Here is a 16,614-nt window from a genome sequence, read left to right as displayed (position 1 = left end):
GAGAAAATAAAATATTATCAGAAAAAACCGCATTGCCACTTGTTAATATACAAGTAATTAACTTTGGTAAATTGAACTTGTAAACTTCCTTTCTATTATTAGCATGAAGTTAATTTGGTTGGTCCTGGTTTCATATTAACCATGCACCTCTAATACTTTCATCTCGAGTAGAAAAAAAAGAACCTTTGTCCCAAACATTTTTGTTGGGGACAATCGGTTCTCTTTACCCTTTGTCACTTTTGTATTTCCTCCCTGTTTGTAAAACTGATCATAATCTATAGGAGGATATTCAAAGGGACACAATCAATTCAAAAGGGAACAAACACAAATTATTGTGTTTGATCAAATCACTTGTGCCCTTTTGATCTTTCTGTTACTTGATTTTCTAATAACACAAGAAATCAAGTAACAGAAAAGAAAAAATAAATAGAAAAAACAAGTGTTGGTAGCCATTGTTGTTGTTCAAGATGAATGACCTATTTTCAAGCTCCTTTAGACAATACAGTGAAATGAATAATCAGTCTCAAATGAATGACGTGGAGGCTGGAAAGGAAAATGTGAACCTGGATAAGTTCTTTGACGAGGTGGAGAATGTGAAGGAAGACATGAGATCAGTTGAGCAATTGTATAGAAAATTGCAAGAGTCGAATGAAGAGAGCAAGATTGTCCATAACGCTAAAACCATGAAAGATCTTCGAGCCAAAATGGATCAAGATGTTCAACAGGTTCTCAAACGCGTTAAACTCATAAAGGGCAAGCTTGAAGCTTTGGAACGTTCAAATGCAGCCAATAGAAACCTCCCAGGATGTGGTCCTGGTTCCTCAACAGATCGAACCAGAACCTCAGTGGTTAGTGGCTTAGGGAAGAAATTGAAGGACATGATGGACGATTTTCAAGGGTTGAGAGCAAGAATGCAAAACGAGTACAAGGAAACTGTAGAACGAAGGTACTTCACCATAACAGGAGAAAAGGCCGATGAAGATACAATTGAGAACTTGATATCAAGCGGCGAAAGTGAGAGTTTTCTTCAAAGGGCGATTCAAGAACAGGGTAGGGGTCAGATAATGGACACTATATCGGAGATTCAAGAGAGACATGATTCTGTGAAGGAGATAGAGAAGAACTTGATGGAGTTGCATCAGGTGTTTTTAGACATGGCAGCTCTTGTAGAGTCTCAAGGTCAGCAACTAAATAACATCGAGAGTAATGTGGCACATGCAAGTTCTTTTGTCAGAAGAGGAACAGAGCAACTTCATGAAGCTAGAGAGTATCAAAAGAGCTCTAGAGAGTGGACTTGTTATGCCATTCTTCTTGGCATTGTTCTCCTCATTGTGCTCTTGTTTCCTCTCTTGACATCACTTTTGCCTCACTTGTTATATTGAACACTATCATCACAGTTTTACCAACCAAACATTGGATTTTGCATATGTGATGACAACAAAATCACAAAATCAAGTTATTCTGACTATTTTAGATTCCCATAGAGTTGTAATAGCAGGATAATCACAACAATGTAATAGGAGGTTCATTCATTTTTTAAATGATTCTAATTTTGTCTCTTCTTTCTCAAACCCTTGAATTATTATAGCACTTTTAATACCTTGGTCTCATGTAGAAACAAGATTTTCTCCTCAAAGTCTTTAGTTGGTGACAATTCATTCAATTTCCCCTTTCTCATCTCGAGTTTCATTTTGATGATAATTCACACAAGAATGATATGAGTGAAATTAATCAATAATACACATGTGAACAAACGCAAATCATGAAAATATATCAAACAATTTATACTTGAATGAATGAAGATAAGATCTATCTCATCCTCTAACACATCTTTCACAAGGGACCAAATTGAAGGGTTAAGAAAATGCATTTTTTTACTTTATTTTGAATAACATGAATGGTTTCAAATAAATATCCTTTCTCATCTTTCAACTTCCACCATTTTCTGTTTCTCTTTGTTATTCTCGTATATTTGTTCTTCTTCATTTGTCTACTTCATACATAGTTATTTAAAAATTATAATTATAAACTACTATTTTAGATAATAAACAAATTAAAAAAAAGTTCATTACATTTGTATTTATAAAAAAAAAAAATCATATCATACTTAACATTTGATTCTGTTATGTAATATATCAGTTGATAAAAAACGTGTAATTACTAGTTGGTGGAACTTGATGAAAAATTACTAAAGTTTCATAAAATTTTACATTAGATAATAAAAAAACTTTAAAAATATAATTTTATTTTACATATAATATACGGAATAAATTAAAATTAACAAAAAATTTTAATTTGATATTGGTGGAAGTTGATTCTATAAGATGTAATTGTTGAATATGAAGAAATTTTAAATTTTCATTTGCTCTCCTCACTTACATAATTTGAGCATATTTCAGTTCATGTTATTTACAACTAAAATATTTATAATTTTCTATCATCATCTAAGTAAAAAAAAAAACTCACATTACATTTAATCATATCATTTAATTCAGTGTGATTAAATTTAAAATAAATATCTATATACAAAATAATTTTATAAATAATCACTTATTTAAGAAATAAATAAAAATTACTAATTAAAAATGCTTATTTTTGAAATAAACAATTATAGAAACACATAAGAAAACTAAATTCTAATTATTCTATTAAAATATTTTAAAATAGATTATACAAAATTCACCCTTTGTCATCATTATATTTCACTTTGATAGTTAAAATTAACATATATTAGAGCCCAACCCAGTGAATTTAGGTTTGGCTAGCAATGGATGTCACAAGAAAATTTTGGAATTCATTTGGATAGGACACAGACAAACAATTTTAAATGCACCTTAACTTTCAGTAGGGATTAGTCTTTTGATAAACTATTATAAATGTACTCAATTCAATTCTTGTTCAATATTTGTTTCCAGTACACTGTTCAAATAACTTATTTTTCTTTTATCTTTTTCATTTACTTATTCTTTTTATTTCTCGCGAACAGCAATATAAATTTCATTCATTTATTTATTTTTTTATCTACTTTTTTTTTTTCATTTTTCATTTCTGAATCAGTGTCGGATCTTAGTCTTGATGAAACAAGTTATGGCTCCACTAAAGTTTTTAAAAAAAATTAAAATTAGTAATATATTTTATATTACTGAAAATTAAATTAGGAAAATTTTTATTATTTTTATAAAATATAATATTTAGTGATAACGACTAATAAAACATAAAATTAAATATAATATAAATAAATAAATTGATTGATATATTTGTTATTTTCTTTCATTATATTTTTTGTTTCTCACGTATTTTTATTTTTATATTTCACATGTTTTCTTTTGTCCGAAAATTAAACACCACTAATTCCATTCTTATCACTCATATATATTTTTTCATTTTTGAAGATAAAAAGTAATTTTTTTTCTCACTTAATAATAAAATATTAGTTAAATAAATAGTATTTTTTAACTCGTGAAACTTATAATTATGTTTTAAATTGTATAACTTAAAATATATTTTTTAAATTTGAAAATATATTCTGAATCGTGTAATTGAGTAATAATAATCAAATTGCATATTTTTAATTAAGAATATATTATTGAATTATGTAATTTAAAATATACTTTTAAATTCAAAAATATATTTTAAATTAATTTAAAATATATTTTAAACTATTTAATACATAACATATTCTAGATTTTGAATTCCATTATATACAATAAATTTCAAAATTAGATAATTTAGAATGTTTTTTATCCATCAAAAATTTAAACTTGGTCAGATTCATGAGAATACAAAGAAAAAGTGTATGAATCGAATTTGAATTCTCAGTAACAAAAGATAACACAAAAAAACTGAAAATATGCTGTCAGGGGGACTCTTAGATTAAAGATTAAAGAGACATGTCCGAGATAAAAAAAAAAAAAAAAAAAGAAGAAGTGAAAGCTTAAATACATTGCCAAGATTGGGCTTTTTATGCATTGGACCTGTGTTCATGTCAGTTGAAACCCGGCCCACATATAGTAACCGGTGAAAATTGAAACATTTTCGAACGGGAAAATCACGTTGAAGTTGAAGACAGAGATCCGAAAGCCTCTCTGGTGCTAGCTGCAGCGAATTGCAAGCTTGGTAAAAGTTCATTGAAGTCCAAATAGGGCATAGCGTGGAGTCTTCTACTCCCACTAACACTCATACCATTATAGTTAGTTAGGGTTTTATAGAGAGTGTAAATGGCGATTCCGCAAGATTTGTATCCCTCAGAAGACGACCTTTTGTACGAAGAGGAGGTGCTTCGAAATCCTTTCAGTCTTAAGTTATGGTGGCGTTACCTAATTGCACGTTCGGAAGCTCCGTTCAAGAAGCGCTTCGTGATTTACGAGCGGGCACTGAAGGCGCTTCCCGGAAGCTACAAGCTGTGGCACGCGTACCTCCGCGAGCGCCTCGACCTCGTTCGCAACCTCCCTGTCACTCACTCTCAATACGATACGCTCAATAATACTTTCGAGCGTGCATTAGTCACCATGCACAAGATGCCGCGGATTTGGATTATGTATCTGCAAACCCTAACCAATCAGAAATTGGTTACTCGAACTCGCAGGACCTTCGACAGGGCTCTTTGCGCCCTCCCCGTCACCCAGCACGACCGTATCTGGGAACCTTATCTTGTGTTCGTGAGCCAGAAGGGTATTCCAATTGAGACTTCTCTTCGGGTTTATCGCAGGTATTTGAAGTATGACCCCTCTCACATTGAGGATTTTATTGAGTTTTTGCTTAATTCGAGTCTCTGGCAAGAGGCTTCTGAGAGGCTGGCTTCCGTCCTCAATGATGACCAGTTTTACTCCATTAAGGGTAAGACCAAGCACCGGCTTTGGTTGGAGTTATGTGATTTGCTCACACGCCATGCCAATGAGGTTTCTGGGTTGAATGTGGACGCTATCATTAGGGGTGGGATTAGGAAGTTCACTGATGAGGTGGGAAGGCTTTGGACTTCGCTTGCTGAGTATTACATTAGGAGGGGTTTGCATGAGAAGGCTAGGGATGTGTTTGAGGAGGGTATGTCTACTGTTATCACGGTCAGGGATTTTAGTGTTATATTTGATTCTTACTCGCAGTTTGAAGAAAGCATGCTTGCTTACAAGATGGAGGAGATGGGGCTGAGTGATGAAGAAGATGATGAGGGTGAGGAAAATGGCCTTGAGGAAGTGGAAGAAGAGGATATTCGTATTAAAGGAAGATTGGTGGATGAGGATTTTGAGAGGAAGATTTTGCATGGGTTTTGGTTGAATGACAAGAATGACATAGACTTGAGGTTGGCTCGGTTTGATTACCTTATGGAGAGGAGGCCGGAATTGGCTAACAGTGTGCTTTTGCGTCAAAATCCTCATAATGTAGAACAGTGGCACAGGAGGGTGAAGCTCTTTGAAAGGAATCCTACCAAGCAGATACTGACTTACACTGAAGCGGTGAGGACGATTGATCCCATGAAGGCAGTGGGAAAGCCTCACACTTTGTGGGTTGCGTTTGCTAAATTGTATGAACAGCACAAAGATCTTGCCAATGCCCGTGTCATATTTGACAAGGCAGTGCAGGTAAACTACAAAACTGTGGATAACCTGGCTAGTGTCTGGTGTGAGTGGGCTGAAATGGAGTTAAAGCATAAAAATTTCAAAGGAGCACTTGAGCTGATGAGGCGGGCTACAGCTGAGCCGTCAGTTGAGGTGAAGCGAAAAGGTACCCTCAGTTATCCTTGTTCACATTATCTTATGTGTCGGAAAAATCGACCCAAGCTTGTAAGTTTAATCTGGCCAGTCCTGACCTTTTCAAATCAACTTTAGCGGATGAGTTTTCGTGTTCAATTGAAATCTATATGGTTTGTAAATGCTGTTCTGTTTCTAGTCTCCATTCAGTCTTGAATTTCAATTTAAGGATCTACTTCATGAAAATAATACTATGAGGTTATTCATCAAAAAACAAGATTTGCATGATATTATTCACAGCCATAGTCACCAAAATGCCTTGTAAAGCACCAGCTGTGACTTCAATTTCATCAATATTTCTTCAGCTAACTTTGAGATTTTTTCTGCATTTGTTATTCTGCGTCTTGGTTTAACCAAGAGAGTTGCGTTTGCTTGTTGTGGCTCCTAAGAAATGATTTATTGGGAGAAAAAGGATTTCTCAAGACCTACTTCTACTGACTTTTGTAAACCTGATATCTCTGGAACATAAAGAGTTGGCTTGCATCTGGATCTGTAGTTTTTGTGTGTCCTAGTCCTACTAGTAATCATACGTTTAGATCATGTAACAAGAATATAAGATAATTACATTTGCATTTGATGCTGTTTTCTGTTATTCAATGACAATGTTCAAAAGATAAATATCTTGTGTTAATGAAGTGTGTTGTATTGTATGAATGGTTATTATGTGCTATATGCAAGGCTTTGAAGGGATTGTCGTTGTGTTCCTTTTGGCTTGTTATTTTGATCCTGTCGGCATGTTGTTAGTGTCAATGAGCTTGTTTGGTGTATGCAGGATTTAATTGCTTTGGTTACTTGGATCCTGATAAGTAAAGGGGGCAAAGCTATTTAGTGTGCTGCTATTTTTTAGTCCTATTATTGTGTGTTCAAATGTGATTGACCTTTAAAATATCATGGTAACCTACTTCTTATTAGTTTGTGTTATAGAATAATGAGGGTTGCTATTTGCTTATCAGCACAACTCGTTTCTCTAGCTAGCTTTGACAAGTGTAGAATTGAGAATTTAGTCGAGGGTAGGATTTAATAATTGTAGTTGGCCACATCATTTTATAGAGTTTACTATCATGGTCTCATTCTAAATGACCCTGTATGGTTGTGAAATTCTTGGTTGGACTTTATAAAGTTAAGGAAACCAGTTTCCGGAGGTTTACATTTTGGATGAGCTACTTCAATAACTGGTTTCATATCAGATCCTGTGAGTTAGAAGGCCAATGATCTGGTAGTGCAGTTACATTTTCTTGTATGATAAAAAATATATGTATGACACTAGCTTTGGTCTTTTTTCTTCTAATAATATTTATAGTAATTGCCTATTTTAGTAAGGGGGAAAAGCTACCCACCGGGTCTCTATTTTTTTACACCTTCATTATTGTTAGTCCGTCCTTTTATTGTGTATTCATATATGCCTGGCCTTTTCTAGTGCCATGGTATCTGACATATTAATGAGGGTCATTATTGGCTTATCGGCACAGCATGTTGCTCTAGCTAGCTTATAAAGATGCTGGATGGGAATTTAGTTGGTATTTGTAGTGCGACCATGTTATTGCAGTCTCATTCTATATGGCCTTGTTTTGCTTATTAAATTATTAGTTATCACATCCTTTGAGTCAGAATGCTGATGGTCTAGTTGTGCAGTTGCATTCCGTTATTATATGAAAAAAAAAATTGTATGAAAACATCTTTGGTCTTTTTTCAGCTGTCGCTATTTATATGTAATTGCTTTAAGAATATCCTACATAAGCATGTTCAGCCAAAAATTTGTTCATAACTGAGTTATGGTTTAAAATAGCTTGTAAAACTGATTTATAAAAAAATTCTAACTGGTTTTAAATAAAACGGATTGGATTTTAAATTCAAACCCCTTTAAGTGGTTTTTGTTTGTATATGGATCGAATTTGTTACAATCCATATTGTCCCCACCCAAGAAATGTTGTTATGGAGAGTGGACTAACTTTTCAATTGCCTTATGCCTTACTTCTAGTGGCTGCGGATGGGAATGAACCAGTCCAGATGAAGCTACATAAATCCTTGAGATTATGGACGTTTTATGTTGATTTGGAGGAAAGCCTAGGTTCTTTGGAATCTACACGTGCGGTTTATGAGCGAATTTTGGATTTACGAATAGCCACACCACAAATAATCATCAATTATGCATACTTTCTGGAGGTAGGTTGTACTGTTTTTGTGCAGAAATCTTATGGATTTTTCTGAGTTGATTTTGGCTTATTGATAACTTTTTTCATTGATTTATGCAGGAACATAAGTACTTTGAAGATGCTTTTAAAGTTTATGAAAGAGGAGTAAAGATATTTAAGTACCCTCATGTTAAAGACATATGGGTTACTTATCTCTCTAAATTTGTGAAGAGATATGGAAAGAATAAATTGGAACGAGCGAGAGAATTATTTGAAAATGCAGTTGAATCGGTATGCACAATTTCTTTAAGTACAATTTCTTCACAAGTTTTACTTGATGATACTTTAGCAAAGATTTAAGGGTGTCAAAAAGGATGGATTGGATAAATTCTTAGTCTGATTAGTTGATTAGATAAAATAATCCATTTTTATCAATTAAAACTCCATTTAAAAATTCCAATCAATTCCATCCATGAAGCGTGTTTGTAACAACTTTTCTATGGTTTTTAGTGAACTTATTTAGTTTTTATTTTGTATTTGTTTTTTAAATGGTATGCTTTTTGTGCAATAAGGATTCCAATCACATGTTACGTGATGCATATAGTAGCATGATTAAGAAAAACAATTTGTTATGTCATTTTGGAACTGAATCTTGATTGCAAGAAGGCCTGGCCAGAAAGGGTAATGATGCTAACATTCTCGGGATGGGAGAGATAGAGGAGAGATGGCGGAGAGAGTATTAAAAAAATTAAATATGATAAAATTATTTTGAAATAATTTTGATCCATTTTCATTAATTAGATGATGCATCGGATCTGATAATAAAAGTAGATGGATTGTGTTATCCTTCCGTTTAATTTTACAATTCATTCAATCTGATCAAAGACTTTCTAATTTAGCAACGATCAATTGAATTGGATTTTCGATGGATGTAGATAGATAATTTATTGGACCTTTTTGTGGTCAAAACGCATCATTATGGATATACTATATTCCTGTGTTGAATATTACTTTATGAATTCTTTTAATGCATTACAATTCTAACGTAATCCTTCTTCTGGATCATGCTTGCCAAGCAGGCCCCTGCTGATCAAGTGAAGCCACTTTACCTGCAATATGCCAAGCTGGAGGAGGACTATGGTCTAGCGAAGCGAGCTATGAAGGTTTATGATCAAGCAACTAAGGCTGTTCCTAACAATGAGAAGTTAAGCATGTATGAGATATACATTTCTCGTGCAGCTGAGATATTTGGTGTGCCCAAAACAAGAGAGATCTATGAGCAGGCAATTGAATCTGGTCTTCCAGACAAGGATGTCAAAACCATGTGTTTGAAGTATGCTGAGCTTGAAAAAAGCTTGGGAGAAATTGACCGGGCCCGTGGAATATATGTATTTGCGTCTCAGTTTGCAGATCCACGATCTGATCCTGAGTTTTGGAATAAGTGGCACGAGTTTGAGGTTCAGCATGGGAATGAAGATACTTTCAGAGAAATGCTTCGTATTAAGCGAAGTGTCTCTGCAAGCTACAGCCAGGTTACTTTGACTTTTAATATTTTCTTTTGTGAGACTGTAACCTTGATATCTGGCATATTTTCTAATCTTGCTTCTATTGTTTTTTCAGACACATTTTATACTGCCCGAATATCTAATGCAGAAGGATCAAACTGTGAATCTTGATGAAGCAAAAGACAAGTTAAAACAGGCTGGGATCCCTGAGGACGAAATGGCTGCTTTAGAAAGGCAATTAGCACCAGCAGCTGACAATACAGTGACAAAAGATAGGAAAGTTGGGTTTGTGAGTGCTGGAGTGGAATCTCAGTCTGATGGAGGGATAAAAACTAATGCAAATCACGAGGATATCGAGTTACCAGAAGAAAGTGATTCTGATGATGATGATAAGATTGAAATTGCACAAAAAGATGTTCCTTCTGCTGTGTTTGGTGGTTTGATTAGAAAGAGAGACGAGGATGAAAAGAATGGAGAGGTAGATGCGGCTAAAGATAAGGACAACGAAAATCGGCTTGGTGCTCTTGAGAGAATAAAGAGGCTAAAACGAAATTAGATACTCGGTCTAGGTCTTCCAGATAAAATTTTGATAGGTGTGAAATTAGTTTTGGTTTGTACTATGTACTATCAATCTATCCAAAGATCACATTTATTAGATAATTTTCCTGCAATGTGCATCAAGTTATCAGATCACAGTGTAGTACAAAACAGGGTACATGGTTGCTGACATAATTTGTCAAAAATAGAAAAAAAAATGTACAATTTAATTTTGCAGCCATGATTTGTACCCTTAAATTCAATAGCTTAATTAATCAAGTTTGGTACTGTAATTGTCAAATCCATGGCTGATACTGAGTAAATATTGTGTTACTGGGGTTCTTACTGCAAATGGCAGCATTTAACATCCATGAGACTCAAATCTGGAACGAAAAATTTGTGTTTGTCATTGATCAGGTCTGTTGAATCAAGTTGCACAGTACTATTATGTTCTTTAAATATGGATCCTATCCATATCCCTAAACTTTTTGTTAGTCTTTCTCTCTCGATGATGTATATTGGCTTGAAACCTTCAAACATAAAAATTATTTTTATGTTACATTGGAGAAAATGATGCTTTGCAATCTTACTCTGTAAATAATTTATTTGGACATGTTTTCCGTTTTTGTGAGTTGACATTCTTGAAATTTAATGCACGCAGCTTCAGGGAGTAATTCACTAGAAGGCGAATTTTACATGATGCCATAATTTTACATAGAAACTGGGTTATTGGCGTAGTTTTCCAGTTTTGAAAATTTCTCACTCATTATTTTATCTATACTCATCTTTGTGATGAAACTATTATCCCAACCAGACATTAAACTCTCCCACCTTCACGTTATAAGTCGGAAACATGTATGACCACGATAGGGAAACCTAATCCCGCACTAAAGTATTGATAGTCCAGCTGGGTGTCGTATTAGTTTGAAAAATCAGCTGCTAATTTTCACGATGAATTTTGCAAGTCATGAACGCGCTATAAAGAATGCAGGCATATGCTTATCATGTCATAAATGTGAAACTCTTCTAAAGAATCCGAAAGTAAAGAAAGCCTAGTGCTAACATCTACTTATCTCAGTAAAAAAAGAAAAACTATGGTTACAAAATTCACCAGTTTACTTGGGTGGCCAAAACAGGAAACTATTGATTTTATGTACGAATCGATGAAGGAAAAAAAATGTATAGAACCCCATTATTTGATATTTTATCATAACATATAACTGACTATAAAATTATATGCCATAATTACAAGAACATGAATCTTATTACATCCTGTCTGGCCTAAACTAATAAATAACATAACCAAATATCCTCAAGCCATTTTTTATGCCATTTTGTTAAAGATGTCTTTCGTTACTTATCTATTTCAGTATTATAAAAAGAAAAAAGTACTAAAAATTAAACGATAAAATTTCGTAAAAATTTAAATATGATGAAATTAAAAAAAAAACTACCAAGATATACATACGACATGCAATAATATTGATTGACCTAAAAAAAATATAAAAAATAGTATAAATTGAAAATTGATAATTATGTATTTTACATGTGCCTTTTTTCAACTATCACGGTCCATCTATTATTATTGGCAAAATTGTATTTGAGTATTTATTTGAAATAAAATGTTAATTTTTTTTTTCTAATAGAATCAAGTCGTTAGGATAAAGAAGGATATTATAAATGAAGTCATTCTCTGTCCAGCTTATTTCTGTTTTTTTTTTTCAAGAAAAACAAGAACATCCTCTACAAGGACAGTTTTTGTATTGGGGGAGAAGTGAAGTAGTCTTGTTACACACGACTTCACTTTTCATCTTCCACCACCTTGATGACTTACTCGGTTTGTCAAATAAAATTACAAATTTAACGTCAAATGGTTTCTGAAATTAAAAAAAAAAAAACCACTATTATTAAACTATTTACACTGTTTTTTTTTTTTCCTATTTCTGTAAAATGTAACTAATAACATATTAATTCGTTGAGATTAAGCGGCACCGCGGTTAATCATCTGTATGTACTGTTCTAAGGATTGTTGTCTCTGCAACATCATATCCTCGTTGAACTTCCGTATGAACGCTTCCACGCGTCGATTCAACTCTTCTTGACTCAGCGACGGCTCTTTCCGCAGCCTCCCGGCAGTGGAAACGTCGGTGAAGGTCTCGGACTTGTTTTCAAGAGACGGAGCGAGGTTGCCGCGGATCTGCCACGTGTCACACTTCTTCATGTGTCTGCTCAATGGCACGGATCGACCTTCCGTTATGGCCTTCCACGTGCTCTCCAACGTTTCGTGGCGTTTGGCGTTGGCCACCACCCTCAACGTTCTCCCACCTGCACATTCTCTGGTTCAGTCAACCTTCTTTGAAAGCCGCTACATGCAACTTGCAAAACGACAATAGCTTCCGCGAATTCAAACTTAACTGCTAATCATTTTTTTTAACGTAGGGAAACAGTAATGACAGAATAAATTATCACAGATTATACCTTCAGAAGTGGATTTAAGGAACTTCCGGGGGGTGAAGCTAGCAGACACAGGAGTCTTCTCCATCAGCGATGGAATCTCCGTTGAGTCTGTTCTCTTGACTGTGACTTCTTGGTGGATTACTTCCTTTTCCACCTCTTGTTCTTGAAGCGGTGGCGGAGGAGTTGGATCGGATTGATGTTTGGAGTGGTGGAACCTGGAGGATGCAAGAATGGAGATGATGATGGTGTTGAGAAGGAGGAAAAGGTAAGGAGGTTTGAAGCAGAGGAGGAGGAAGGTCCAGAGGAGAGGGAGGTGGGTGGCGGCGATGGAAAGAGACACTTTCACTCCCATGGCCGCGAACATGAGAGCGAACCAAAGAAGGAGAAGTTTCCATGTACGCATGTTTTGGAGGTTTTGAAGGAATAAGATGAGAGTGATGAGAGATTTAGAAAATTTAATAAAATTTTATTTCATATTTGTATGATTTTTAAATCCTACAATCTGATGATATTATATAGTTTTTTTATTTAGTTTTTATGCAGAGGGAATTTAATTTAGTGTTAGAGAAATGAATGTTGTATGCTTAATAATTGTAGCTTCACATTACATGCTTAATAACAATAATTGTATTTCAATTTATAATCATCTAAAGTTTATTCAAATTTTAGACATTTAAATTAAGAATAAAAATTCTTTCAATTTATTAAATTGTTTTCTTTTAGATACAATGTTTACTTTTAAGCAATCTAATTATTTATAATTATAAATTTCTTACTTAAATAACATAAGTTCATACTAAATTATTTTTTTAACTATTTATTAATATAATTACCCTTTTAAACTTGTTTGTCCTATCACATTATTAAATTTTATATGCCTTGATCATGCTATAATAATTGCAATGAAAATTACTTAATATACCTACTATAAAGATAATTGAAATAAGAATTATAAAATAATATTAATATTAAAAAATAGATCACATTAAAACTATCAAACTTATCGGAATTATTAATATTAAAAAAATTTATTTATTAATAAAAAACATATATCTATGTGTAATATTTAATTGGACTAAGCAACATTTTTTTTCATTTATAAAAACTACAAATGTTGTTTCAAGATATAAATTTATTTTACAGTTTGTCTTACATTAAAGACAAGAATTAGTGTTATTTAAGAGACAACTTCTTTTCAGTGTTCTTAAGCATCAATTATTCTACAAAAGGCATATATTATCTTCTGTTTTTTAAAAAATAGCTAAATTATTTTACACCAAAATATATGACTTCTTTCGTAATTTTCAAAAACCTGATATAAAGTAATTTTGTGGCTATTTTGTAAATTAAATAAAAATATAATTAATTTTTTAGACTAAATATTTTACTTCTTTTAAAAATATTATATATATATATATATATATATATATATATATATATATATATATATATATATATATATATATATATATATATATATATATATATATATATCCCAGCTAATTATATTTTACTTGGATTAACGAGTCTTTATTTTTTCTTCTAACCTATATAAGGTATATATATGATACAAATACAAACTTACATAATTTTCTATTTTAATAAAATTAATTTATTTAATAGTTTTGAAAATATAACTTATTGTAGAATGTCATAGATATTATTTATTCTATGCGTTACCGCATTTATTTTATTTTAACAGTTAAGATATTATTTACTAACCATCATAAAACCATTTTTTTTATTTATTTCAGAAACCTAAATCTTAAGATTTTTTATGACTATTATTATTTTTTTAGTAATTTATCTGTTTAATCATTTTAAACAATTTTTTTTATTCAAAACAAAAAGTCTCAACTCAACAAAAAAAGAGAGAATATAATATGTTTTACAAACTAAATATTTGTTATGTTATTAAAATATATATATAATTAATAATGTTCTTCCCATTCTTTTAAAATTAATATATAACTGCAAGGGAAAGAAGTGCATGGTCAACAGCAACCGCGTCAACGATGGCGTTGCTATAATAAACAATTTTAATGATACTCATCTCATCATAACTGACTAATTATCTTTTTAAGAAGATTATCTTCCTGTATTATTGGAAAGGTATATGATTACATTGATTTGAAAATTCTAAGGAAGCAGAGTTATTTTTAAAATTGGAAAACTGGGATAAAATGCTACCTTCAATCTTCAATTTTCATGTTTCATACAACAACACAATATTAGTTTAGTTAAAAATATTAAGGAGTTATTTATATAGCAAAGGGGTTATGTTAAATGACTAAAGGAATAAATATCTAATTAATAAGTATTTTAACCACAATAATGAAAGAACTAATGATGCTTGGGATGGGAGAGAAATAGAGGAGAGGTGGTGGGGAGAGCAAGAAAGAGGAGAGGGTATTAAAAAAAATTTGAATATTACTCTAAGTCTCATATTTAGAAATGAGGAAGTAAAACATCGTATAAAAATGAAGACTCATAAATTTATTGTTTTAAGATTTTTGGATAAAAATTGGAAATAATACATTACGTAATTGGATTCAAGTCTCATCAGTGTTGTCTCTCCTTATGATAAAATCCTATCTATAGATGTAATATATGGTAAAATTATTTTGGATGAATTTTGATCCATTATCATTAATTAGATGATTCATTGAATTTGAAAATAAAGCTGATTGATTGTTATCCTTGTGTTTAATTTTAGCAACGATGAATGGCCAAAACAGGAAACAATTGATTCTGAAAACATTATGTTAGAAGTGTATTTGGACTTCAAACTAACTTGTTGGTGTCTTCTAATCTATAGAAAAACATTATACTTTAAAAAATCTCAAGACAGAAAGATCATCACTAAGATGATACACACCGGACAACTACTTCCTTTCCATGAATGCAATGTTCGCATTTTCTGGAGAATTTTAGATTAATGGCGCAACTATCCACTACTCCTAAATTAGGATAACTATGACCTAATAATAAAGCTTAGCCAATGATGTCACATAATAAAACCTAGTTAATCAGATGCATGTTTCCTGTGTTAATTACTAGTATTACTTGAATCAGGATTCCTGCGGTTTTTACTTTACGAATTAGCATGAAAAGGATCACACAAATTCCTCCATAACTTTTAAAGTTGAAAATGTTCAACTTTTAAATCACTATAAAGTTGAATGAAATACACAAAAGTTTATATCTTTAGTAAATAAAAAATTGTGAATGAGATTTTTAAATGTAAAAAATTTAAATAAGTCTTCAAAAATGTCATTGTTTATTAGGAATGTGATAAATTTAAATAATACCACCAAATGTCAATTACCGGGTAAGAATGAGATAAAAGTAAAAAGAAAAAAATAATTTTTAAAAAACAAAAAAAAAACTAGTACAACATTTAATAATCTAATAGTCTTTGAACATGTCCACTCAAATGATATTAAAAATAATCTAAGTGTTCAAGTCTCACATTAAATAAATAAAATAAAATTAAACATTATATAAAATAAAAAACTCATAATCTTATTGTATTAAGATTTTGAATTAAAAATAATATCAAATATATCTATAACCATAAAATCTTTAATTATCGTAACCATATGAATTAAAACAAAAACACTGATAATAGTTATAGAAGGACGAAAGATATTTTTTTTAGAACCCCATTATTAGGGATTATTAGGGTGGTGTGTACTAATAATATGTAATATTTTTTTCTAAAAAGTTTTAAAGAACACAAATGTATGTGTATAAAAATAGGCCGATTTAAAATGTTGAAAATATATGTTTGGAAGGATATGGTGTTGCTTAACACGTTCCCAGTATATGTGGTCAAATTTACATGATATTCATTTTTGTTTTGGTTGTGATTTTTTTGATGAGTCTTTCATTCGTTAATTGTTTTTTTAGTAACGTGTCTCGTTAGCTCTTCACTGATTATTTAGAAGGGAATATAATTTTTGATTTGTACATATTTATTTTTTAAAATATTTTCTGTTTTTGGGTTGACTTTAGTCCGTTTAAACTGTGTGGACGTTCACAAGACGAAAGCCGGTGATCTAATAGTCAAAGTTTCAAACTTCACTTCTTCTTTTCACATTATTTTTTTTCTTCTTTTGCAAATATTAACTTTATGGGCTTTCACATATTTGTCTTAGTTCGTGTTCGAGTGTTGTTTTATTTTTATGAATATAATTAATTTTAATACTAATATTTTTAATTGAGTTTATATTAAAA

General features: G+C 31.8%; 3 protein-coding genes across 3 annotated transcripts; 2 read left to right on the top strand and 1 right to left on the bottom strand.

Annotated features, from left to right (window-relative positions):
• Window positions 1-165: 165 nt before the first annotated feature.
• Window positions 166-1,571, top strand: LOC114187712 (syntaxin-125-like). Its single transcript, XM_028076035.2, has one exon. The coding sequence runs from the start codon at window positions 468-470 to the stop codon at window positions 1,380-1,382; it is 915 nt and encodes a 304-aa protein (XP_027931836.1). The 5' UTR covers window positions 166-467; the 3' UTR covers window positions 1,383-1,571.
• Window positions 1,572-4,040: 2,469 nt separating this feature from the next.
• LOC114187836 (Tetratricopeptide repeat (TPR)-like superfamily protein) lies at window positions 4,041-10,219 on the top strand. Its single transcript, XM_028076213.2, has 5 exons — window positions 4,041-5,718; window positions 7,723-7,907; window positions 7,997-8,167; window positions 8,956-9,408; window positions 9,497-10,219. Exons 1-5 carry the CDS (start codon window positions 4,218-4,220, stop codon window positions 9,935-9,937), a joined length of 2,751 nt encoding a protein of 916 aa, XP_027932014.1. The 5' UTR covers window positions 4,041-4,217; the 3' UTR covers window positions 9,938-10,219.
• Window positions 10,220-11,865: 1,646 nt separating this feature from the next.
• On the bottom strand, window positions 11,866-12,778 carry LOC114188625 (uncharacterized). Its single transcript, XM_028077192.2, has 2 exons — window positions 12,397-12,778; window positions 11,866-12,243 (listed from the first exon to the last, which is right to left on the bottom strand). Exons 1-2 carry the CDS (start codon window positions 12,776-12,778, stop codon window positions 11,900-11,902), a joined length of 726 nt encoding a protein of 241 aa, XP_027932993.2. The 3' UTR covers window positions 11,866-11,899.
• Window positions 12,779-16,614: the final 3,836 nt, after the last annotated feature.

Source organism: Vigna unguiculata, chromosome 6 (assembly GCF_037176805.1).
Source record: "Vigna unguiculata cultivar grain cowpea cultivar isolate G323 ecotype 2 chromosome 6, ASM3717680v1, whole genome shotgun sequence".
NCBI lineage: Eukaryota > Viridiplantae > Streptophyta > Magnoliopsida > Fabales > Fabaceae > Vigna > Vigna unguiculata.
This window is presented reverse-complemented; position numbering and strand designations above follow the sequence as displayed.